Source organism: Moschus berezovskii, chromosome 10 (assembly GCF_049115385.1).
Source record: "Moschus berezovskii isolate FMDL1 chromosome 10, NW_MosBer_1.0, whole genome shotgun sequence".
Lineage (NCBI taxonomy): Eukaryota > Metazoa > Chordata > Mammalia > Artiodactyla > Moschidae > Moschus > Moschus berezovskii.
In genome coordinates, this window is record NC_142469.1 from 71,729,843 (window position 1) to 71,754,467 (window position 24,625).

The following is a 24,625-nucleotide window of genomic DNA, read 5'->3' on the forward strand; positions in this document are numbered from 1 at the left end:
AAGTTAAAGGCTGGGTTTGTCTACTAGGAAGTTATGGAAAAGAGTAGGGTCACATGTCTCACAGGGCAAAGAAAATTTTTCAGGCTGAAGAAAGTTAAATGCTGGGTTTGTCTACTAGGAAGTTATTATTATTATTATTTTTAATTATAGCAGCTTTAGCAGGGTTTTGGAACACTGGACTGCAGAGTTAGAGGATTGAATTCCTGGTGAAGAAATGAAGAATGCTAGATGTTTGGTGGCTCAGGAAAGCAGAGAGAGAGATGGGGAGGCAGGGTGTGGAGCAGAGGAGAGACAGAATCCGTGAAAATTTTTTGCTTCAGTTTGAGAAATTTAGGAATAGTTTTCTCCAGTGCAGAGAGGTTGTATAGGGATAGTAGGCAGAGATGATTTTACAGTTAGCCTGTCAGAACACATTTCAGCCTGCAGTCCCTGAGCCTGCTGAGATTCACACTGGCAGGCTATGGCCACCCATTACTAAGGTTTGTATTTCACTCTGTATCGTGTCAGTATTGTCCTACAGCCTTGTTCACCTTGCTTGACAGATTAAAGGATGAACTTAATGTTTTATATTTCTCATGTATTTGTGTGGTTATACTAGAGATTACATTTATCTCAACAGGTCTTTCTTATGGACAAAGCAATAATGACATTGAAGCTCTCCATCAGGCTTATTGTCACATAGCCCATTCTTTGGGAGATGCAGATGAACAAAGAACTGAGAGCAATGCAGCAGAAAATACCAAGAGTTCAACAAAAGATCATCCTCAAGAAAATGAAGGGTCCTCTAAAAACATCTCTACTACAGAGTCTGGTAAAAGCGTCTCTGTTTCAGCCTCTCTATGAGCTCTTTTCAGTGTGGTATAATTTAAATACAATTGACTGTAGTAATGATTTCTCAGGATCTGAATTTAAAAGTTTCTTTAAATAAATCTGGGAATTGCCCTTTTGACTATAAAGTTAACATCAAAAATAGGTTAAAATTTTAATTCCTCCTCTAATATGCTTTGACCAAATTAAGAAACTTCTTGAGAATTTTCATATTTTTTATATTTTTCCATGAACATATACTAATGTTATTTTTTTTAATGGAGAATAGTTTGGGGGGATCAACTAAAAAAATAATGTTTGTGGATATACCCATACACCTATACTTAGAGAGAGGGAGAGAAAGTAGATATATATTTCAAACATAAATACCAAAGACTTTTTTGGTACAAATAAGTTTATAGTGGGAACCTGGGATTATTATATGTATCATTTTGTTAACTATGTCAATCAGAGAAAATGTGATTTTGGTGGTATTAGACATTAAATTAAGCAGTTTCCGTAACATTTTTGGTTGCTGTTTTAACTTTGTTCCCTCAGATCTGCCCACAGTAGAGGAGCTGATGAAGCCTATCAGAATAGATTCCTTTGGGGTCAGTGGTTTTGATTTACAACCTGTCAGGTATGAGTTTCTTGGAATGGATTGTGCAGGTTTGTTTGTTTGTTTATTGTTTTTTTACTGCAAACTTCTAGAATCATTTGTTCTACCAGTCTTTCCCATTGAGGGCAGGAGGAGAAAGGGACAACAGAGGATGAGATGGTTAGATACCATCACTGACTCAATGTACATGAGTTTGGGTAAACTCCAGGAGTTGGTGATGGACAGGGAGGCCTGGTGTGCTGTGGTTCATGGGGTCGCAAGATTCGGACATGACTAAGCAACTGAACTGAACTGAACCATTCCTAGTGAATGATTAACAGGTAGCTGGTATGAGTCTACCTGTGAGTCATTCCTGTTTTCTTTTCCTATTAATCTTTACTCAGTTTATCAAAATTCATCTACTTCCAAAATAAAAAAATAAACAATTACTACTAAAAAGTTGCTGCCATTAGGTGGGTAGTCTTAAAGCTTTTCACTGAAAAATAAAATCCCTTCAGCCAGCTCTAAATAGCTCAGCGACAGCTGATTCGAACACTAAGAGTGAACATTAATTTTATTCTGTGTGTGAGTCATCTGCTTGCTTCTTTATACACCAGTAAATTCTGCAGTCACAGACTAGCCGTCATCTCCCAGGGTGAAATCTTGGGTCACAAGAGAAATGGGCTTCACAAAAATCTCCAGCTCCAGTACATTTTAATGACAGTTTACAGGACCTGGCTGTCATTCACCAGCACAGAGAATCATATCACAGTCACCTTGTTGTAGGAAATCTTGACATCCATGCAGCACCAGAAGTGTCACAGCCATTATTTCGTGAGATCTTCATGACAAATAGGTCAGCATCTTTATCCCCACGGTTCACGTGATGCACCCGAGGTAAGCACACTTAACTGGTAAAGCTCCCACAGGAACCAGATGATGATGATGATAATAACAGCTAACGTTTTAACCACATGCTTACTGTGGACCAGGTGCTGTACAAAGCTCTTTACCTATCAGTTCAGTTCAGTCGCTCAGTCGTGTCTGACTCTCTGCAACCCCATGAATCACAGCACGCCAGGCCTCCCTGTTCATCACCAACTCCCAGAGTTCACTCAAACTCATGTCCACAGAGTCGGTGATGCCATCCAGCCATCTCATTCTCTGTCGTCCCCTTCTCCTCCCGCCCCCAATCCCTCCCAGGATCAGAGTCTTTTCCAATGAGTCAACTCGTCGCATGAGGTGGCCAAAGTATTGCAGTTTCAGCTTTAGCATCAGTCCTTCCAATGAACACCCAGGATTGATCTCCTTTAGAATGGACTGGTTGGATCTCCTTGCAGTCCAAGGGACTCTCAAGAGTCTTCTCCAACACCACAGTTCAAAAGCATCAATTCTTTGACGATCAGCTTTCTTCACAGTCCAACTTTCACATCCATACATGACCACGGGAAAAACCATAGCCTTGACTAGACGGACCTTTGTTGGCAAAGTAATGTCTCTGCTTTTTAATATACTATCAAGGTTGGTCATAACTTTCCTTCCAAGGAGTAAGCGTCTTTTAATTTCATGGCTGCAGTCAGCATCTGCAGTGATTTTGGAGCCCCAAAAAATAAAGTCTGACACTGTTTCCACTGTTTTTCCATCTATTTCCCATGAAGTGATGGGGCCAGATGCCATGATCTTTGTTTTCTGAATGTTGAGCTTCAAGCCAACCTTTTCACTCTCCTCTTTCACTTTCATCAAGAGGCTCTTGAGTTCCTCTTCACTTTCTGCCATAAGGGTGGTGTCATCTGCATATCTGAGGTTATTGATATTTCTCCCAGCAATCTTGATTCCAGCTTGTGCTTTTTCCAGCCCAGCGTTCCTCATGATGTACTCTGCATATAAGTTAAAGAAGCAAGGTGACAATATACAGCCTTGATGTACTCCTTTTCCTATTTGGAACCAGTCTGTTGTTCCATGTCCAGTTCTAACTGTTGCTTCCTGACCTGCACACAGGTTTCTCAAGAGGCAAGTCAGGTGGTCTGGGATTCCCATCTCTTTCAGAATCAGACTTTATTTAATCTTATAGCAATTCCATGAAGTCTATTCCATTATCATCCTCATTTCATAGATAAGAAACTGGGGATTAAAGAGGTTAAATTCATTTCTCAAGATCATATGACCATGACCCAGGAACACACTCAGATTGTCGGGTTTTTATCTCCATCAAGTATTTCTGCGCAAAGCCTGTCATCTGTTCATGTATTCACATGTTCATTTATGTTTTAACAAACAAGTTTTTGAGCCCCTCCTTGAACTTCATCATGTAAATCCACTTGCAGTGATTTCTTGGTCTTTTTCCTATGTTTGTGCTAGTTGAGACATAATAATTCAGTGTAGCTTATACTAAAACTCATCTGGTTTTGTTGCTAAGTCATGTCCAACTCTTGCGACTCAGTGGATTGTAACCTGGCAAGCTCCTCTGTCAATTGCATTTTTCAGACAAGAATACTGGAGTGGGTTGCCATTTCCTTCTCCAGGGGATCTTCCTGACCTTGGGTTGAACCCTGGTCTCCTGCATTGCAGACAGATTCTTTACTGACTGGGCTATTAGGGAAGTCCATCTGCTTGAATACTTAGTCTAAATTCTTCCACCGATCTGCAGTACTAGTTAATAGTTTTAAAGGGCAGTTGTCCTCATGTGATCATTACTGTTTGGGGCTATGCTAGTGTTACTGAATAGTTTTTTGTTTTGTTTTTTTACACATCTTGTGTCTCTGTTGGCTTCAGTTCAGTCGCTCAGTTGTGTCCAACTCTTTGCGACCCCATGGATGGAAGCATGCCAGGCCTCTGTTTCCATCACCAGCTTCTGAAGTTGACCCAAATTCATGTCCATTGAGTCAATGATCCAATCCAACCATCTCATCCTCTGTTGTCCCCTTCTCTTCCTGCCTTCAGTCTTTCTTACCATCAGGATCTTTTCAAATGAGTCAGCTCTTCGCATCAGGTGGCCAAAGTATTGGTGTTTCAACTTCAACATCTGTCCTTCCAATGAACACCCAGGATTGATCTCTAGGATGGACTGGTTGGATTTCCTTGTAGTCCAAGGGATTCTCAAGAGTCTTCTTCAACACCACAGTTCAAAAGCATCAATTCTTCAGTGCTTAGCTTTCTTTATAGTTCAGCTCTCACATCAATACATGACTACTGGAAAAACCATGGTCTTGACTAGATGGACCTTTGTTGGGAAAGTAATGTCTCTGCTTTTTAATATGCTATCTAGGTTGGTCATAACTTTCCTTCCAAGGAGTAAGCGTCTTTTAATTTCATGGTTGCAGTCACCATCTATAGTGATTTTGGAGCCCCAAAAAATAAAGTCAGCTACTGTTTCCCCATCTATTTCCCATGAAGTGATGGGACCAGATGCCATGATCTTAGTTTTCTGAATGTTGAGCTTTAAGCCAACTTTTTCACTCTCCTCTTTCCCTTTCATCAAGAGGTTCTTTAGTTCTTCGCTTTCTGCCATAAGGATGGTGTCATCTGCATATCTGAGATTATTTATATTTCTCCTGGCAATCTTGATTCCAACTTGTGCTTCCTCCATCCCAGCATTTCTCATGATGTACTCTGCATATAGGTTAAATAAGCAGGTTGTCTATGTACAGCCTTGATGTACTCCTTCTCCTGTTTGGAACCAGTCTGTTCCATGTCCAGTTCTAACTGTTGCTTCCTGACCTCTATACAGATTTCTCAAGAGGCAGGTCAGGTGGTCTGGGATTCCCATCTCTTTCAGTATGTTCCACAGTTTGGATCCAAACAGTCATAGGCTTTGGCATAGTCAATAAAGCAGAAATAGATGTTTTTCTGGAACTCTCTTGCTTTTCCCGTGATCCAGCAGATGTTGGCAATTTGATCTCTGGTGCCTCTGCCTTTTCTAAATCCAGCTTGAACATCTGGAAGTTCACAGTTCATGTATTGCTGAAGCCTGGCTTGGAGAATTTTGAGCATGACTTTAAGAGAAGACTCTACACATGGACATCACCAGATGGTCAACACCGAAATCATATTATATTATATGATTATATTCTTTGCAGCCAAAGATGGAGAAGCGCTATACAGTTAGCAAAAACAAGACCAGGAGCTGACTGTGGCTCAGATCATGAACTCCTTATTGCCAAATTCAGATTTAAATTGAAGAAAGTAGGGAAAACCACAGGACCATTCAGATATGACCTAAATCAAATCCCTTATGATTATACAGTGGAAGTGAGAAATAGATTTAAGGGGCTAGATCTGATAGAGTGCCTGATGAACTATGGACGGAGGTTCGTGACATTGTACAGGAGCCAGGGACCAAGACCATCCCCATGGAAAAGAAATGCAAAAAAGCAAAATGGCTGTCTGAGGAGGCCTTACAAATAGCTGTGAAAAGAAGAGAAGCGAAAAGCAAAGGAGAAAAGGAAAGATATAAGCATTTGAATGCAGAATTCCAAAGAATAGCAAGGAGAGATAAGAAAGCCTTCCTCAGCGATCAATGCAAAGAAATAGAGGAAAACAACAGGATAGGAAAAACAAGAGATCTCTTCAAGAAAATTAGAGATTCCAAGGGAACATTTCATGCAAAGATGGGCTCGATAAAGGACAGAAATGGTATGGACCTAACAGAAGCAGAAGATATTAAGAAGAGGTGGCAAGAATACACAGAAGAACTGTACAAAAAAGATCTTCACGACCAAGATAATGATGATGGTGTGATCACTCACCTAGAGCCAGACATCCTGGAATGTGAAGTCAAGTGGGCCTTAGAAAGCATCACTACGAACAAAGCTAGTAGAGGTGATGGAATTCCAGTTGAGCTATTTCAAATCCTGAAAGATGATGCTGTGAAAGTGCTGCACTCAATATGCCAGCAAATTTGGAAAACGCAGCAGTGGCCACAGGACTGGAAAAGGTCAGTCTTCATTCCAGTCCCAAAGAAAGGCAATGCCAAAGAATGCTCAAACTACCGCACAATTGCACTCATCTCACACGCTAGTAAAGTCATGCTCAAAATTCTCCAAGCCAGGCTTCAGCAGTATGTGAACCGTGAACTTCCGAATGTTCAAGCAGGTTTTAGAAAAGGCAGAGGAACCAGAGATCAAATTGCCAACATCCACTGGATCATGGAGAAAGCAAGAGAGTTCCAGAAAACATCTATTTCTGCTTCATTGACTATGCCAAAGCCTTTGACTGTGTGGATCACAATCAACTCTGGAACATTCTGAAAGAGATGGGAATCCCAGACCACCTGACCTGCCTCTTGAGAAACCTGTATGCAGGTCAGGAAGCAACAGTTAGAACTGGACATGGAACAACAGACTGGTTCCAAATAGGAAAAGGAGTACGTCAAGACTGTATACTGTCACCCTGCTTCTTTAACTTATATGCAGAGTACATCATGAGGAACGCTGGGCTGGAAGAAGCACAAGCTGGAATCAAGATTGCCGGGAGAAATATCAATAACCTCAGATATGCAGATGCCACTACCCTTATGGCAGAAATTGAAGAGGAACTCAAAAGCCTCTTGATGAAAGTGAAAGAGGAGAGTGAAAAGGTTGGCTTGAAGCTCAACATTCATAAAACAAAGATCATGGCATCTGGTCTCATCACTTCATTGGAAATAGATGGGGAAACAGTGTCAGACTTTATTTTTTGGGCTCCAAAATCACTGTGGATGCTGATTGCAGCCATGCAATTAAAAGACGCTTACTCCTTGGAAGGAAAGTTATGACCAACCTTGATAGTATATTAAAAAGCAGAGACATTACTTTGCTAACAAAGGTCCGTCTAGTCAAGGCTATGGTTTTTCCTATGGTCATGTATGGATGTGAGAGTTGGACTGTGAAGAAAGCTGATCACCGAAGAATTGATGCTTTTGAACTGTGGTGTTGGAGAAGATTCTTGAGAGTCCCTTGTACTACAAGGAGATCCAACCAGTCCATTCTACAGGAGATCAATCCTAGGTGTTCATTGGAAGGACTGATGCTAAAGCTGATACTCCAATACTTTGGCCACCTCATGCGACGAGTTGACTCACTGGAAAAGAGTCTGATCCTGGGAGGGATTGGGGGCGGGAGGAGAAGGGGATGGCAGCGAATGAGATGGCTGGATAGCATCACCGACTCGATGGACATGAGTTTGAGTTTACTACGGGAGTTGGTGATGGACAGGGAGGCCTGGTGTGCTGTGATTCATGGGGTCACAAAGAGTCAGACATGACTGAGCGACTGAATTGAACTTAACTGGCGTGTGAGATGAGTGCAATTGTGGGGTAGTTTGAGCATTCTTGGGCATTGTCTTTTTTGGGGATTGGAATGAAAACAGACCTTTTCCATTCCTGTGGCCACTGCTGAGTTTTCCAAATTTGCTGGCATATTGAGTACTTTCACAGCATCATCTTTTAGGATTTGAAATAGCTCAACTGGAATTTCATCACCTCCACTAGTTTTTTTCGTAGTGATGCTTCTTAAGGCCCACTTGACTTCACATTCCAGGATATCTGGCTCTAGGTTTCACCATTTTATTAATGTGAATTCTAGTATGTATTTTTGCATTTGTGTTTAAGAGCTGAAAAAAAGTATACTTACATTAAAGGCATAACAATAATTATAGAAATGTCAGTAGTATAAACCCTAGTATACTTTCAAAAAACTTTTTATAGTAAACTAGGATAAGTAATTCTAGCTGCTATAACAACAGAAGAAAATCCCTTGAAATTTTAGTAGTGTAACATCGTCAAAAATGTATTTCTTTCTCACATTGTAATTTTTTGTGTCTCAGTGGAGTAGGGTAGGACTGTGGTCCACATAATCACTTAGGGACCCAGGGTGTTTCAGTCATCAGCACACAGCTTTAAGGTTCTCATGGCTTCATGTAAAGAGTCTGTAAGAGAAAAAAGAGGGTTTAGCATACTTCCTTTTAACTCCCTCAACAGAAATGTTACATCACTTTATTCTATTGGTAAGAACCAGCACCTCTAGCTAACAAGGTCCAAAAGGAATGGAAAATGTCGTTTGCTTGTGTACCCAGAAAGAAAGTAAATGCATTTGGTAGGCATCTAACCTATCTCCACCAGAATTTCCACTTCTGTCAAATATCCATACCACTCTTCATACAAAGACCTGTTTCACAGAAAGACCTACTCGGCTCCTCCCCAAAGCAAACAACCCAAAGTCTCATTTAGGACAGTATCCATCTGAAAGGTCAGTATTTCTTGGTGAAGCATAGTTCTCTTTATCAGGTTTGAATGCAGCGCCTCATTGTCTGCTAATCAATGAATTAAAAAGACAAGTTACTACTTCCTTACCCATACCCTTCCCATTCAGAACAGAAAAGTGTGAGAAGAAAATATAGCCATTAGTAATGCAACTTTGAAAGACCTTGTAAAGAATTTTCCTTAATTAGTCCATGATTCTGCTCTTAAGGCAAAGCTACCAAGTAACTCTATTGTTTCGTATAGCTCTTGGTTCCAATCAGTGAAGAATTTGTCTTGTATTTCATCACTGTTGGCTTCAGCTGAAGTGGTTTTCAGGGGGAGGGTATGCCCATCTTAGAGGAGGCACTCATTTCTCCTTCTGCTTTCTGCCTGCAGGTGGTTTTAAGTCTCCCAAACAAGTCTCTAGCCTTTTTTCCTTTTTTTTAAAGTAGAGTTGTGGTTTCTTTGTCATTACAGTTCCTTCAGAAAGATTATTAGGCTTCTGATGTACTTGGTTCCAGTTAGTCCCATGTGCCAGTAACTACACTTAACATTCTTTGCTAGACAAAGGTTTTAAATCTGTTTTATTTCTGCTTCGTTATTCCCTCTGTTTTTTTCTCTTTCAATTGCAGCTGTCTGAATATATTATTAGGAACAATAACCTTAAGTTTGAAGATGACACTTAGAATAATATGATATTTGCCAAGGGACTGAGTCACTCTTTTCAACCAAGAAGGTCTCATTGGTATCTTGCTTTTTCCTAGCATTTTGTACTGCTGAATCTTACTGTTTGAGTTTAGACACGGAGAGTGAACCTAAGACACCTTAAATGTCCAGACCTTGTTCTCTCTGATTTCTTAACAAACCAGCCTATAATTTCTATCTTGAAATTATTTTTTTCTCATAATATCTTGTCAAAAGTAGTCAGTGGTAGCTGGCACTTAAAAACTGTTCTGTCCTACCATTTTCTTGGTACCCTAGACTGGTTAGCCATGTGGTCTGCCTTATAAACTGTTGTAGGTGACAGTTTAGCAAATGTTCTGTAACCATAAAACATGGGTTGTTACCTCTCCAGCCTCTGTATCAGTTTCCTTGCCACCTAAAACCCAACTCATATTTTAGATTCTTGTCATCATAGCACTCACATTCTAAAGACAAGAACTAGCGTGTGGCCCCATCTAGACTGAAGACAGTGATGAAATGTAGTTCAGTCGGTTTACAGCAAGAAAGGGGAACAATTATGATGATAATCAGGTTCTGCTACCATTAAGAAGGAAAGAACTATTATCTATGTTTTCTGATTATTCCAGCTACTTCAAGTATTTCTAACAGTTATTAGGAAGCCAATCTATCTTATGTGAAAATGGTAGCCTCTTAAACTTTCCTTTTATTTTATTTTACAAATTTGAAAATCAAGTAACCTAATGGACCATGATCTAGTAATTAAAAAATGACAGTATACATATTTCTGGAACTCCCATAATATGCCAATATTTAATCACATTTATAATATTTCTTTAAGGGATAGTTTCCATATTATAAAAATCTGTTGATCTGAAATGTAGCATTGCATTTAAGTGTTTTAAACTAAAGGAATGATTTTATTTTAAAGTCCTAGTGATTTTTCTTGTTTCACTTAAAAATTTTCCTGTACTATGGATGAAATTATTCATTTTAATATTTATGTTTTATGCCTTTATTTAAATTATGGTTACTTCTTAATTTCTTCTGTTGTGTGTACTTAGTCGCTCAGTCATGTCTGACTCTTTGTGACCCCATGGACTGTAGCCTGCCAGGCTCCTCTGTCCATGGGGATTCTCCAGGCAAGGATACTGGAGTGGATTGCCATGCCCTCCCCAAGGGGATCTTCCCAACCAAGGGGATCAAACCCGGGTCTCTGGCATTGCAGGCCGATTCTTTAACAGCCCAGGAATACTGGGATGGGAAGCCTATCCCTTCTCCAGGGGATCTTCCTCAGCTAAGAATTGAACCAGGGTCTTCTGCATTGCAGGAGGATTCTTTACCAGCTGAGCTACCAGGGAAGCTAGAAATGTGTAAAATAGTTTTCCTGCCTCAAATGCATGTTGACTTTATGAGCTATATTACAAAAAGGCCATTTAGAAATTCATTTTTAAATTTTTCTTGGGCAAAAGCAATCTCAGTCTTGTTTGGTTTGTTTTTCCTTTGAAGTAGGTCTCAGAGTCAACCATGAAGTCCCTATGCTGCATTGAAATTATTATTTTAAAACAATTATGTGATGCTGTGTAAGTTTACTGTCTTAACCAGAATTGTAAATAATATGTTTAACATTAATAACCTAATTTAAACATTTACAAATATTAAATATATTTAATATTATGTTAATGTAAATATGTTTATATATAATGTGTATACACATATTAATAAAACGATATTTGAAGACTTATATAGGGTTCATTCTCTGTGTCCTGTTTTGTTTTATAGCTATAAGAAACTGGCTGAGAATAAAGAAACTGAATTTGTTAGCCCTTTACCCCTTAAGATTAACCCAAATGTTGTGTCTCAAGAACCACAAACTGTGAGCCAATTTTTGGACAGAAATGAAGATAATGTAGTTTTAGAAAAGGCAACAAATGAAGGTACAGAAAATAACTATCCAAGAGTAAATACTGTGGAAGAACAAATAGATAAAATGTACCTTGATATTTTGAAGAAAAAAGTATCTATTGGTCCTTCATTATTACCTCAGGATGACAAAACAAATAAGGTAAGTTTTTATAATTTGAATTGATTTGACATTCTGATAAATGAAGTTATGTAAATACTGTTGAGAAGTATGTATTTCCTAAGCTAGTGGGATCGATTACGTACTGACCTCCACATGAATCCTGGACATCTGTGAGAAGTATCTAGTATAACACTCTGTGGCTGCCAAATTTAAAAATACCGCTGTAGCATTAGCTCTCTTTTAGAAACCGTTCTTTATATTTTCATTTTTTTAGTAAACATAGTCTAGAGTTTGAGTAGCAGAAGAAAATTACATGTATTCATCATTCTAGTGCTTTACAGTCATCTAGTAGTCTCTGTTCTACAAAAGTAGGTAAGTTGGCATTCATATACATGCTGTTCACAGCTCTTGAGAAACTTACATTCACTGTTCCTTTTTTCTCTGTTCTTAATTTATTCTGATTATATATAATCAGACTATGACCACAGCATTCCGTTTTTATTTTGCAATTTTGAGTTATGTGTTTACCATAAACTATCACCTTATAGAATAAGGCAGGGTACTAATAAATTTTTACATTGAGAGATCTGGAGAAAAAAGATAAGATTTTTGTCATTTCAAAACTTGTTCTTCTCTGCTTTCCTCCATGTTCACTTTTTGCTTTCTGACAAGCTAATTTTGTTTTTTTATTTTGCTTTGTCTTACTCTTGATTTTGAAAATGTTGGTTCCAAATATTAAAATTCTGATGAATTTAGAGAACTTTAATGGTTTGCCTTCTATGAATTATGTTCTTTAGTTATCACTATGATTTTGCTACCTGTTAATCTTATTTGCAACCATAGTTGAAGTTTATTTCAGTACTAAAGAGTTTGTATTTGAATGCAGACTTTAAGATCTCAGCTTGATTCTGGAGAAGAAGGGACTGTAACTGGTAAACAGCTACCATACAAAAAGGCCAAAAGTGCACCTCCTTTATTTAAAAGAAAACCCCAGAATGGATTATATGCATCAGTTAGGAGTTCAGGGTATGGTAAACCCAGTTCACCATTCAAGACATTTTCTAATCTTGAAAAGAAAACTTCAAAGGACATCATGAAGAGCAAAAACTTAAGATCTATTCTTGCCTCAAATCAAAGTAGGAAAAAAGGTAATCATTCTATACATATAGTATATTATTCTCCTTGTTCTCTGCTTTCCTTGTTTCCTTTCTGTGAACTTTCCTTATTAATAGAAAAAAAAAATGAATTATAAGGTATTACATTCCATATCTGAAAGAGTCAATTCTATTGAGTTCAGGAGGTTTTTCATCGTTAGTTCTTGGTCTTCCTGAGAGAAACCCAGAAAGTATAGGAAGTGAGTATAAGATTGGAGAGTCCAACTCCTTCTCATCTGGTTGGCTTTGTAATATTCAAAATGTTTGCCAGAGCAGAGCTATCAATTCAGAATCAAGTGGCAATGTACAGATGAAGGGTGATCCAGAAAGAAATACCTGGGTATTTGTTCAGTATAGACTTGGAGAGTCAAGATGTTTTCTGGATCACAGAATACCTACTTCTATACGTCACAGTTCAGTTCAGTTCAGTTGCTCAGTCATGTCCAACGCTTTGCGACCCCATGGACTGCAGCACACCAGGCTTTCCTGTCCATCACCAACTTCCTGGAGGTTGTTCAGACTCATGTCCATTGAGTCAGTGAAGCCATCCAACCATCTTATCCTCTTTCGTCCCCTTCCCCCGCCTCTCATCACAGTGCCTCTTTATCTACCTATTTCCTAATCCAGTCATTTGTTAATATGTTGGCAGTTCCGTTCCGTTCAGTCGCTCAGTCGTGTCCGACTCTTTGCGACCCTGTGGACTTTTGCCTACCAGGCTTCTCCGTCCATGGGATTCTCCAGGCAAGAATACTGGAGTGGGTTACCATTTCCTTCTCCAGGGGATCTTCCCGACCCAGCGATCGAACCCAGGTCTCCCGCATTGGGGGCAGATGCTTTAACCTCTGAGCCACCAGGGAAGGCAAGGGTAATTTTCTATTTAGAAGCCCATGCTGCTAGTAAAAGAAATAAGAGATGTTTGACTTAGACCCACATTTCTGTTGCCTTTGGACTTCATTGGGGAAGGGAGAGCAATAGAGCCAGAAGTATTTTGTCCTTTTCTGTGTGATTAATAGAATAGGTGACCAGTTCCATCATTGTTACCTGGTAACAAAAGTTGTCAGAGGAGAAATAACCTCGTTGGAAAATTTACTTCTGCCTTAGAGTGTTTTCCCTTGCCTTTCCCTGCAACTGTCTGCCTTAGAGTGTTTTCCCTTGCCTCTCCCTGCAACTGTCAATTTCAGGACCACTTTGACTGTGTTTAAAATTCTTTCAGCATTGAAGATTCTTTTCTCCTGTCTGTGCTCGTGCATATTCACTGCAGAAACTCATGCGTGTAAGCTGGAAAGGCTGGGGCTGACCCATGTCAGCAGGGGAACAGCAGTCAGGGGTGGGTCTTCTGGAGAAACAGAATTGTAATTGCTGGCTTAACGCAAGCATCCTTTCCTCCTGTTTTCAACCTGTGGACCTATAATCCCTTCCTCTAAGAAGTCTCCTGGGGTCTCGTTTTCTCTTACTTTTCTGTGAAAAGACTAGAAGGAAGGAGAAAGGCAAGCATGTGAACGAACAGACAAAGCATTTTATAAGAATAGATCATACTTCATAAGTTCTTTTAAGATAAATACTAGATTTAGTTTTACTTAAATCCGTAAGAAGAAAAAGAAACTTCCTCCTAAGAAATATTATATCCCAAAAGATCGTTTTAATAAAATAGACTGTGAAAACCCCTGAAAGGTTGCCAAAACCGTGTTGTTGTTTTTACCTACGTTTTTCAATTCTATACATTATCAGTTTCCCTTCTATGAAATATGAGGTAGTAAAACCCCCACTCACATGCCTGCTGCTCATTTTTGCTGGTTTTATTTTTACTTGTTCAAGATATATCTATTATATTCTCTCCAGCAACTGTAATATTCCCCACAGCTTTTGAATGTGGGTCTTGGTTCAGGCTGTTAAAGGACCAGAATGCTTTTCACCAGTCCCTTAGCCATCACTTTCTAGAATTATTTTGATTGGTTTCTTATTTGACTAAATTTTCTTAATCCATTGTTTTTTCAAGAAGGGCTCATAAGTTCCAAACACTGCACTTTTCACATTTGAATTTTATATCCAAGCAAATTTTCTTTCATGTGTAAAAAGAAAAGATATTGTCCATGTACTGTTACTGAAAATAATTACTTAGGGAGACCAAAATTAAGAACTCAGGAAAGAACAGTTCTGGCATAAAAGCGCTGGCTGACTGCAGCTTGAGCAAGAACCACTTGTCACTCTTGGCTGCCATGTCCTTGGAAGAATCACAACGCTAGCAGATCACACATCATTCATTGGCCATGTTAGTGGACCTCCAGTGACTTGGAAGGTTTAATGCCTGCTTTCACAATGACTCAAACTGTTTCTTTATGAACAGTGTAAGAAATTTTCTCCAGAAAAACCTACAACACACAGTTCAATTTAATATGATTACTACTATATGAGGAAAAACTGGCATGCCTGGAAGAGAGTAGAAGGAAATCTCAGGGTGAGGTCCTGTTGGGGACCTGTTTCTTTTGACTTTTCTATTTTTTCCAAATCTTTAATGACCATGTGTTTTAACTTCAGTGAAAAAGTCAACCTTGCATTTAAAAAGTTAGCATCTTGAAGAAATTATTTAGGTTTCAAATGTTTCATTTACATCAGAAGCAATCAAGTACATGTTTATGCAGTATTCAGTTCAGAATCTGTAATATGGGCCTGAGGATCTCTTCTTGGTATTTCCGTGAATTTTCTTTATTGTAAACTGAGTAACTTATTGGTCTTAGAATTATTTCTTCTTTTTGTAAGATTTACGAGGTACCTTAAAAACTGAAAATTTGACTGGAATATATGTGTGTGTGTGTGTATGTATGAACCTCCTTTTTTCTTATTTAATAAAGGGTATTATAGCAGTTTTATCATTTTATTTTTAATCAGATTTTAAACTACTTGTTAGGAGGTTTGCGTGAGATTTATATTATTCCAGTGATACTATATCTTGATATACATTATTTATAAAAATTGTGCTTTGAAAGCATACTTTAATCTGAACTGAAATATTTCATTATCAGCTGCTCTTTGATTTGTTTAAATACTTCTATTTGCTATTGCTATGAACATTTAAAATGATAACTTATTGAAAAATAATAAAACCTGAAATTACCCTAATCCACATTCTCCTCACATTTACTGAGCTCCATCTGTCATTTAATATGAATCTTGGGGCAATGAGCCTTCTGTGTCAAATTGAATAGAATGTTGATTATGGGCTGGAGTTCCAAGTACAGTGAAACAGACGCCTTGTAGTGTGTGTTAGGCATTAGCCTCCTTTGAGATGCTCATTTGTCTTAGTGTCCTCATTGTATTAGTACTTATGGTTAAATAATTGCCTGAATACACACTCAACATGGTTTGTATTTGTGGTGCTTTTATCCATTGTTCACAATATTTAGAAATCTTACCTGCAACAAAGCTGATCAAGCCTGCATCTTTGGGTAAACCAGCTCCCCCAACTGAAAGTTGGCTGGCTACTCCTAAGTCGTCCGAGGACCCCATAGAAGCTGATTCCTGTGTTCAGTTTCAGAATGTAGGTATTAAATTTAAAAATAATATTCATACCTTTTTTATGTTATATATATTGAAGCAATTATAAAAAATGAAATATTTGAAATTTCTTTTGTGTTACGGATACTCATCACTTTTATTGAACATGACGAGTTGACTCACTGGAAAAGAGTCTGATGCTAGGAGGGATTGGGAGTGGGAGGAGACGGGGACGACAGAGAATGAGATGGCTGGATGGCATCACCGACTCGATGGACATGAATTTGAGTGAACTCCGGGAATTGGTGATGGACAGGGAGGCCTGGTGTGCTGTGATTCATGGAGTCGCAAAGAGTCGGACACAACTGAGCGACTGAACTGAACTGAATTGATCTTCTTGATTAGTAGAATATTGTTAAACATGTCATTTTTATTCTTTGTGGGTTTTTTTCCCCCTAACCACCTATGTTTTAATCTACTATGTAACTCGACATAATGAAGTAATGCTTTTCATTAAAAGGAATCTTCAGGATACCATGGTGGGAACAAGGAGACAGAATTGCTTATGTTTAAAAGAGTTCAGGAAGCAGAGGAAAAATGGAAGGGTGCCCAAGCTCTAATTGAACAAATTAAAGTCACTTTCTCAGAAAAGGAGAAAGAGCTGGAAAATAAGATGGAGGAACTAAAGAAACAACAGGAAAAGGAACTCTTCAGACTAAATCAAGACAATTATATTCTTCAAGCCAAGGTACTAGGCACATAGTCCTATTTCTCTTTTTATTTATTAAAAAGAACTTGTACTCCCTGCCGAATGCATTATTTTCTTGTCCCTGGGGCCTCTTGACTTGATATATTTGCTGCATAAAACATGAACATGGTTCCTGACAGTGCCTCCTTACGGAAGAGCCTACATGAATTCCTTGGGGGAGAAATCAAAAATTAAATCGGTTCGTTTTAATAGTTTTCTTGTTAGCAGTCCTTTTTGAAAACTAATCACTTGGTTCACTGTGACCTTCAGGGAAGACAATAGTTTCAGAAAGAAAGCTATAGAAGTTTTAGATTCAGGAAAGTGACACTGTGTAGCATTTCTGAGTTACTTCCACCATCGGAACCATCAGTACAAAGCATCACTGTAGTGACTTAATTGTAGTTGGTGTTACGATAATTCTAGTGTGCTTATAAGTCAGTCTTAGGTCTATATGCCTTGAGTTTTCTGATGTTCTTCCTCACTTCTCACTGTATCATTTTCTTCCCCAAATGAAACAATACCTGCGTTTTCTCAAAGTTGAGTAGCTTTGAAGAATCAAACAAAAAACACAGGTGGTTGCATTTGGGAGAAACAACTGATCCTGTCACTGAAGAAAAATTGAAGCAAATCCAAAAAGAAATACAAGAACAAGAGATGCTTCTTCAAGGATATCAGCAGGTATGGCTCTTCAGCACAAAGTTAGTTTGTCTTGAGATTCTTTAATTATAAAAATAAGACATTTAAAAATATTTCTGTGTCCATTTAACAGGTAATGACAATGTAAGGAAGTAATGATTTGACTAGTCTGTGCATTTTTTATGGGGAGAATTAAAGTGGTTAAGAGCATGGGTTCTGGATTCAAAAAAATCTGATTTTAGATTTTGCTTCACTACCTGCTCTATAGGTGAAGGTGAAGTCACTCAGTTGTGTCCTACTCTTTGCGACCCTATGGACTGTAGCTTACCAGGGTCCTCTGTCCATAGGATTTTCCAGGCAAGAGTACTGGAGTGGATTGCCATTTCCTTCTCCAGTGGATCTTCCCAACCCAGGGATCGAACCCAGGTCTCCTGCATTGTAGACAGATGCTTTACCATCTGAGTCACCAGGGAAGTCGACAAATCACATTACCTCTCTCAGGCAGTTTCCACATCTGTGAAATGAGGATAATAATACCTGTCTCACAACGGTTGTGAAATTAAAATAAGACTGCAGATCAACGTCTTCCTGCCTTCCACACAGTAACCAGTTAGTGCATGTTGGCCTTACTAATTCTAATAGTCAGATTTCCTTAGAAACTGTCCTTTTTTCATTTGAAAGTGAAAGTGTTAGTCACTCAGTTGTGTCCAACTCTTTCCAGCCCCAGGGACTGTAGCCTGTCAGGCTCCTTTGTCCTTGGGATTCTCCAGGCAAGAATATGGGAGTGGGTTGCCACTCCCTTCTTCAGGGGATCTTTTTTTTCTCCATAGATAATATTGGCTAGTTTTGATACTATGTTGAAACGATAAAAATGAAATCAATTACCAGTGCCTTGAGAGTAAAAATAAAAAATGAATTAAATGGGAGAAAATGTGTGTGTTCTGCGGAAACCATACATTTGTTCTCTGTGATAATGGAGTCTTGGTGGTGTTGACCGACAATCAGCCAGGGCAGGTTTGGCGATCTTCCACCATGAAACTTGTCTTAGTTTCCTCCCTACCACTTTTTTTTTTTTTAAACTTCTCTGTCCTTTTCCTCTGTCTCATTCCTTTTTTTCTCTTTTGACAACTATAACCTAAGCATCCAGCCTCACAATAACAAGCATTTTCATTCTGGGGACATCCAAAGAGAGCATTACAACATCAGAAATTACAGCTTTTCTTTTTACTATTTATTTTTTCACTGGTCGTAGTTGGGGCACTCAGTACCTTTGACCTTCTTTGCACATGTGTGATCTTTAGTTGCGGCATGTGAACTCTTCATTGTGGCACATGGGATATAGTTCCCTGACCAGGGATTGAACCCAAGGCCCCTATGTTGGGAACACAGGCAGAGTCTTAACCACTGAACTACCTGAGAAGTCCCCAGATATTCTAGCTGTAAATGAAATAGTATGAATTTTGCACGATACCCCGCCCTGGAGTTAGTTAGAACCTTCCAAACCCTCTCTGCCATTCTGAGCTTCCTATATACAGAGCATGGGTTTTAAAGCAGGATTTCACAGAGCTATGATTTTGCCAACCACCCATTCCCGTAAAGATAACATGAAATTGATGTGTCTATGTATGTATCTGTTTTTCTGAGTTTGATTAATTCTGCCTAAAATCAACCACAAACTGTATGTCAGGCACTGAGCCAGACGTGGTGAGACAGTTGATAGTTTTCATGAGATCCTCAGTGGTCCCTGGTTTTCACCAGTTTCTTGATTTTAAGCCAAAGCATCTGAGCACAGATGGGTACTTTCTCCCCTAACCTCACTGTTTGAGTCCCTCTTTCACTCAAGCCAGATGCTATACTGGGTCTAGTCTATACACTCACTGCCCTGATCTTCTGGAAGGCACCCAGTCTCTAACTCCCTGCTCACATAAAGTTCCAGAAACAAACACGGATACCCACTGTGGCTGCATCCAGTTACCTCACTGCAGAAAGATGGGCCAAAAGCAGGAAAAAGAGTGTGCAAACAGCCCCAATGGCCTTTCCATCCCAGGCACACAAGTCAGGATGTGGTTCTTCCTGCAGTCACTGGTCCATTTACTCCCGTGAAATGCAGTACATTACTCTGACGGGCTCTTTGGTTTTGAGAATTTTTTTCAACTAATCATTTTGAACATTTTAGAAAGAACTGTTCTTGGTTTACAGATTTTCTTTTGAGACAAAAAGTTTGAAAAAGATTTTGCTTACTCAAAAACTGAAGAAATTGAAAAGCCTTTAAAATTGTTTAAAGGATACATCTTTTATAAGCAAATAAACTTACGTAAGTACTACTGGTTTTTAACTAAAATGTAATTTTCTGTTTATAAAAAGGAAAATGAAAAATTGTATAATCAAGTGAAAGATCTCCAAGAACAAAACAAGAAAAATGAGGAGCGAATGTTCAAGGAAAACCAGAGTTTATCCAGTGAATTAGCTGCCTTAAAGTAAGTCCTTTTTAAATTCTTACCATCAAATATACTTGGACTATGTCTAAGCATTTTATTATTTTATTAATAACACATTTAGTTATACTTAGAAATTTTAGAAGTTGTACACTGATTTACAGTTTTGTAACTTTTATGTTTTTCATATTCAGTGGATTCTCTTTGGTGTTCAGTGATCAGTACATACTTTAGTATTTTCAATATATTGGTATTTTACATCAATTTTGAGAAACTGAATTATTCCTTTTAAACCTGAGATACTTAGGTAATAATAATAATAATAAACTAAAGTATTACTTACTGTGTTAGGTCAGATTGCATACAAGTAGAGCTTGAGATGGGGATCTTTGTGGAGGTGCTTTCCTGGAAGATAACTCTTAGGAGAAGGGGCAAGAGAAGCGAGATGAGGTGAGGGTGGGGAGTGAGAAAATCAGTGAGACTGGGTTTCGACTGGAGGCTGGCTTCATTCCACTCTCACCAGGACATGCAGGAGAACAGATTTCAGTGCATAATTGGTCCCTACTTGAGTCAAGTGGAGAACAGCCCTTTAAACCCCTCAAGGCAGTCTATCACTGGATGAAGTGGGCCCCAGGAAGCAGCTTGTGGGTATCCTCTGGGGCAGAGGGCAGGAGCTGCTGTTTGGCAAGGAAATTTCTCCGGAGAAAGAGAACCTGGGAGTTATTACAAAAAACATACCATGGCAGGCTGACAGAGCGCTAGCACCCACTTAGGAACCAATCATACTTCCAACTGCAAGGTCTTTGGGATGTTACTGTGTCCATCTTTAATATACTAAGTGAAAGAGCTGAACCAGCAAACATGGGCAGGCTAAGGTTCTGTCTTCTTTTAGGAAATGACTGCCAGCTGTGCCTCATTTCACCTAAACACCTGAAATCTCAGATAGAACTACTATCCGAAGAAACGTCTTGGACTGTCAATGTCATGTACATTATGTTTATTTACATACTACTTCCATTTTTTTGTAAGATAATTTAGGGCATAAGAGACAAGGCTGCTGTTAGCTCACACTAATCTTTCATGCACAGTAGAAAAAGGCACACCTTGTATCAGTCAAAGCTAGAAAGTACACAGGTTGGCAAGTTGAGGGCACTTTTATATAAATTGGGGGATCACCCCTTTCTCCTGATAAGTGTACCCCCATGCCAAAGCTAATAATCTACATAGTTCTGATGCCTCAGGGCTTCTACATCTGCTTTCTTCCCTGATGCTTCAATAAAATATTTTAAAATTTTATATCTTATATTGCCTGGCTTCTAAAAGAGAAGATCTATTCCTGGCTCCAAACCTGAGGCTCTAAATGAATTTCCACAATGGAATAAATGGTTTCTTTAGACTTAGATGATCATATACAGATTCCTAAACTCCTTGTATAATGTTCTCTGGAAATAAAAAAGAAAACTGACTTGAAGTTACCAGTAGTAGATTGCGTTTGGTTTTATTTGTTAGTTTCCGTGGGTATGATTGGCAGTTTATGTTTCTCAGAAAGGAGTCTAGAGTGATATGACAAGGAGTACAGAGCACCACAGGGGAAATGCAGTGCAGTCAGTCTTCCCCAGACATTGATTTTTTTTTTTCCTGAAAATTGGCAAGAAATATTTTTATATTACAAATACACCAATACTCTTAGAGTTTCAGTTCTTTTAGATTATACATAAACGTTTCCCTTAAAGTATACTCCTCTTCTGACATTTCAGTATTGTATCCTTTAGTGCAAATGGACTGTTTATCTTCAATGACTCAGTTTTGATGTGCAAAGAGTTTTTAATTTTTAAGAATCGAATATTTTGTACTTAAAGGAGGACATTGTAAACATATATATATATATATATATGTGTGTGTGTATTTTCAAAATAAATCAGAGAGCAGATGCACAGAAGTCGTTTCCTGTCTCAAGCAGTTGAAGATTCAGAGCCCACCAGAAATCAAAATTTTACAGATCTGTTAGCAGAACTACGGGTGGCACAGGTAAGGTACATAAGGATTTTAACCGTTAGCAATAGGAAAGTGGGTTATAAGAATCCTTATGTGTATAAAAAAGAAAAATTTGTTTTTGTAACTTATGAATAAATCTGCTTATAAATTTCATACCAATTAAAATCTCGAAAATACCTAAGATTAGCATTGAAATACCTGTGACTTCAATATAGAGGAAACAATATGATACTGGTTGTAGATGGCATCTTTTATTATCCAACCTCTCATCAGGCATTTATCATGTGGAGTCATGTTGGAGGTATAACCTTATTTAGGGAAGATCCCTTGGAGGAGGGCATGGCAACCCACTCTAGTATTCTTGCCTGGAGAATCCCATGGACAGAGGAGCTTGAGGGGCTACTGTCCATAGGGTCGCCAAGAGTTGGACACGACTGAAGTGGCTGAGCATGCATGCATGTACATACCTAACTTCAAACAAACTCCTCTTTGAAAATGGAGGGCTGAAACAGGAAAACAATTTGAAAGTGATCATTTACCTTAAAAAGTGAGTTGACTTTTCCTCAGTCTTCTAAGTGGGCTGTACACTTAGGAGGGGCTGAGACTATATCTGCAAGTATCTGTATCTGATATGCCTGACGGAGTGGTGAAATGCAATATCTGCTACATAATTTTTTTTTATTTTTACTGACTTGTACTATAAAGCATATGGCCTACAATTTCCTAAAGCAGTGTTTACCAGTGGGAAAAGTTTGGAAATTTAGGGCAGATTATTTCTGTCTTAAGCAGAACAGTTATATGCATTGCTTGATTTTTATCATTCCTGTCCCCAAGAACTATGCTTGTAGCATAGTGACCCACCTATCACTGTAACACTCAAAACCACTGCAACACCAGCTCCTGTGGAAGGGCAGTTAGCTTTCTCCACTCCCTCCCATTAAGTAACTTCCAATCTTTTTCAAAAATTATGCACATTAGAAAAATGCCAATTGCATATCCCTTTCTAATTAGAAATTTATTACATAAAGTTAGGCTACACAGAAATTTAAATATGCCATAGTTCAGTAGTTGATGTTTGACAGGTTTTTGTAGTATATAAAATGCAGCTTCAAATATGAACCCATTAGAGAACTTCCTTAAGATGCATGTGGGTACAGAATGATTAGACAGGTAAGCAGATAAATAGAATAAATGATTGGACACCTTCACTTATCAGTGGGCCTCAAAAACTACCAAGTTAAGAGAGAAATTGCTGTAGCTTATGAAGGCTTGGGAAAACATGATAAGGTTTCAGCCACAGCATTAACTTCATTTGAAGGCTGTTATTAGTGACCTTTTAAAAGTGCGGTTTTGGACACATTTTTGAACAAATGGGAAACCAAAACTGCCACTGAAATCACCAGAACATGCTGACTAAAATATAATTAACATCTTGTAAATTAAAGTGAACTTCTGGGGTCAGAATAGAACAGGGATACAGAGCTAGCAGTAAACATTGCTCCTGGGTTGTCAACTCAGTAACCACGAGCCTTGAGCTTAAACAACAAAGTGGAGATAGGACCCCAGTTCTTCACAAGGCCATATCCTTCAGTAAAAACATGTTTTAGGAAAACATCCACCCACTTTCAGAAGGGACTGAAATGTCAAGAAAGCTTCTCTCTCTCTCAACTTGGTATCTATAGAAAGAGAGGGGGGAAAGATCTCATCTTCTCACTGCTTTATTGATTGTTCAGTATAGCTGTCATCCCTTCTCCTTTCATTTGTGTTTTAGTATTTGAATTGACACCACCTTCCAGGGTGGGTCGGGCTTCCCTCAAAGCTCAGTTGGTAAAGAATCCACCTGCAATGCAGGAGATCCCAGTTCGATTCCTGGGTCAGGAAGATCTGCTGGAGAAGGGATAGGCTACCCACTCCAGTGTTCTTGGGCTTCCCTTGTGGCTCAGCCGGTAAAGAATCTGCCTACAATGTGGGAGACCTGGGTTCGGTCCCTGGGTTGGGAATATCCCCAGGAGAAGGGAAAGGCTACCCACTCCAGTATTCTGGCCTGGAGAATTCCATAGACTATACAGTCTATAGGGTCGCAAAGAGTCGAACACTAGGTGACTTTCACTTTCAAGGGTGGGTCATGCTCAGTCTGGGGAAAAAAAACAAAAAACATAAAATGATCTTCAATCAGTGGTCATCTTAAGTATGTCTAGAAGAAACATGTGCAAAACACTCTTAAGGGTGTCCACTCATAACCCAGTTCACATAGTATTCCTACAGATTAAATCATGTTGACAGTATACTTGCAATGCAAAATTAAAAAATCCAGGAAAACAGCCCACCATGAGTAGGCATGGGGGTGACTTAATAAACAGGATTAAAACACCAGTAGAATTATGGAGTACACTATAAATTAAACAGATTTAAAATGATTAAATATACAGAATAAGTGAAAAATTCAATGTGAGGAAGGAACAAAACAGACCAGGGAAATTCAGAGAAAATTAAAGAGAATAAGTAGAAAAGTTAAAGAGATGATCAGCTGTAACTGGGAAGAAATTAGTCAACTGGAAGATAGATCTAAGAAAACTTAGAGTGAAACACACAAAAGAGAGAAATAGAAAATAACAGAAATAGGAGATGCTATAATATGTAATTCAGTATTTTTATAAAGTAATGGCCAAGAATTTTCTAGAAATTATAAAAGATAAATTCTCCAGTTTAGGAAATATAGTGAGTCCTGCTCAGGATACATGAGTAAAAATCTACATCCAAGCCCATCATGATGAAAGTACCAAAGGCAGGAAAGAAATTTCACCTTGAAAGAAATAAGTGTTAGTTGAAGATAAAAG

The 24,625-nt window shown here is 38.6% G+C and overlaps 1 protein-coding gene across 2 annotated transcripts in view; it reads left to right on the plus strand.

The window, feature by feature from the left end:
* The window catches only part of CEP162 (centrosomal protein 162), a 99,949-nt gene that overhangs the window by 42,985 nt on the left and 32,339 nt on the right, over window positions 1-24,625 (plus strand). For both annotated transcript variants that reach the window (XM_055433902.2, XM_055433903.2), the window contains 9 exons: window positions 620-811; window positions 1,366-1,447; window positions 11,085-11,367; window positions 12,215-12,476; window positions 15,884-16,017; window positions 16,495-16,722; window positions 17,260-17,400; window positions 19,723-19,835; window positions 21,716-21,821. In XM_055433902.2, coding sequence (XP_055289877.2) covers window positions 620-811; window positions 1,366-1,447; window positions 11,085-11,367; window positions 12,215-12,476; window positions 15,884-16,017; window positions 16,495-16,722; window positions 17,260-17,400; window positions 19,723-19,835; window positions 21,716-21,821 — 1,541 coding nt within the window. The remainder of the gene's footprint in view (window positions 1-619; window positions 812-1,365; window positions 1,448-11,084; window positions 11,368-12,214; window positions 12,477-15,883; window positions 16,018-16,494; window positions 16,723-17,259; window positions 17,401-19,722; window positions 19,836-21,715; window positions 21,822-24,625) is intronic.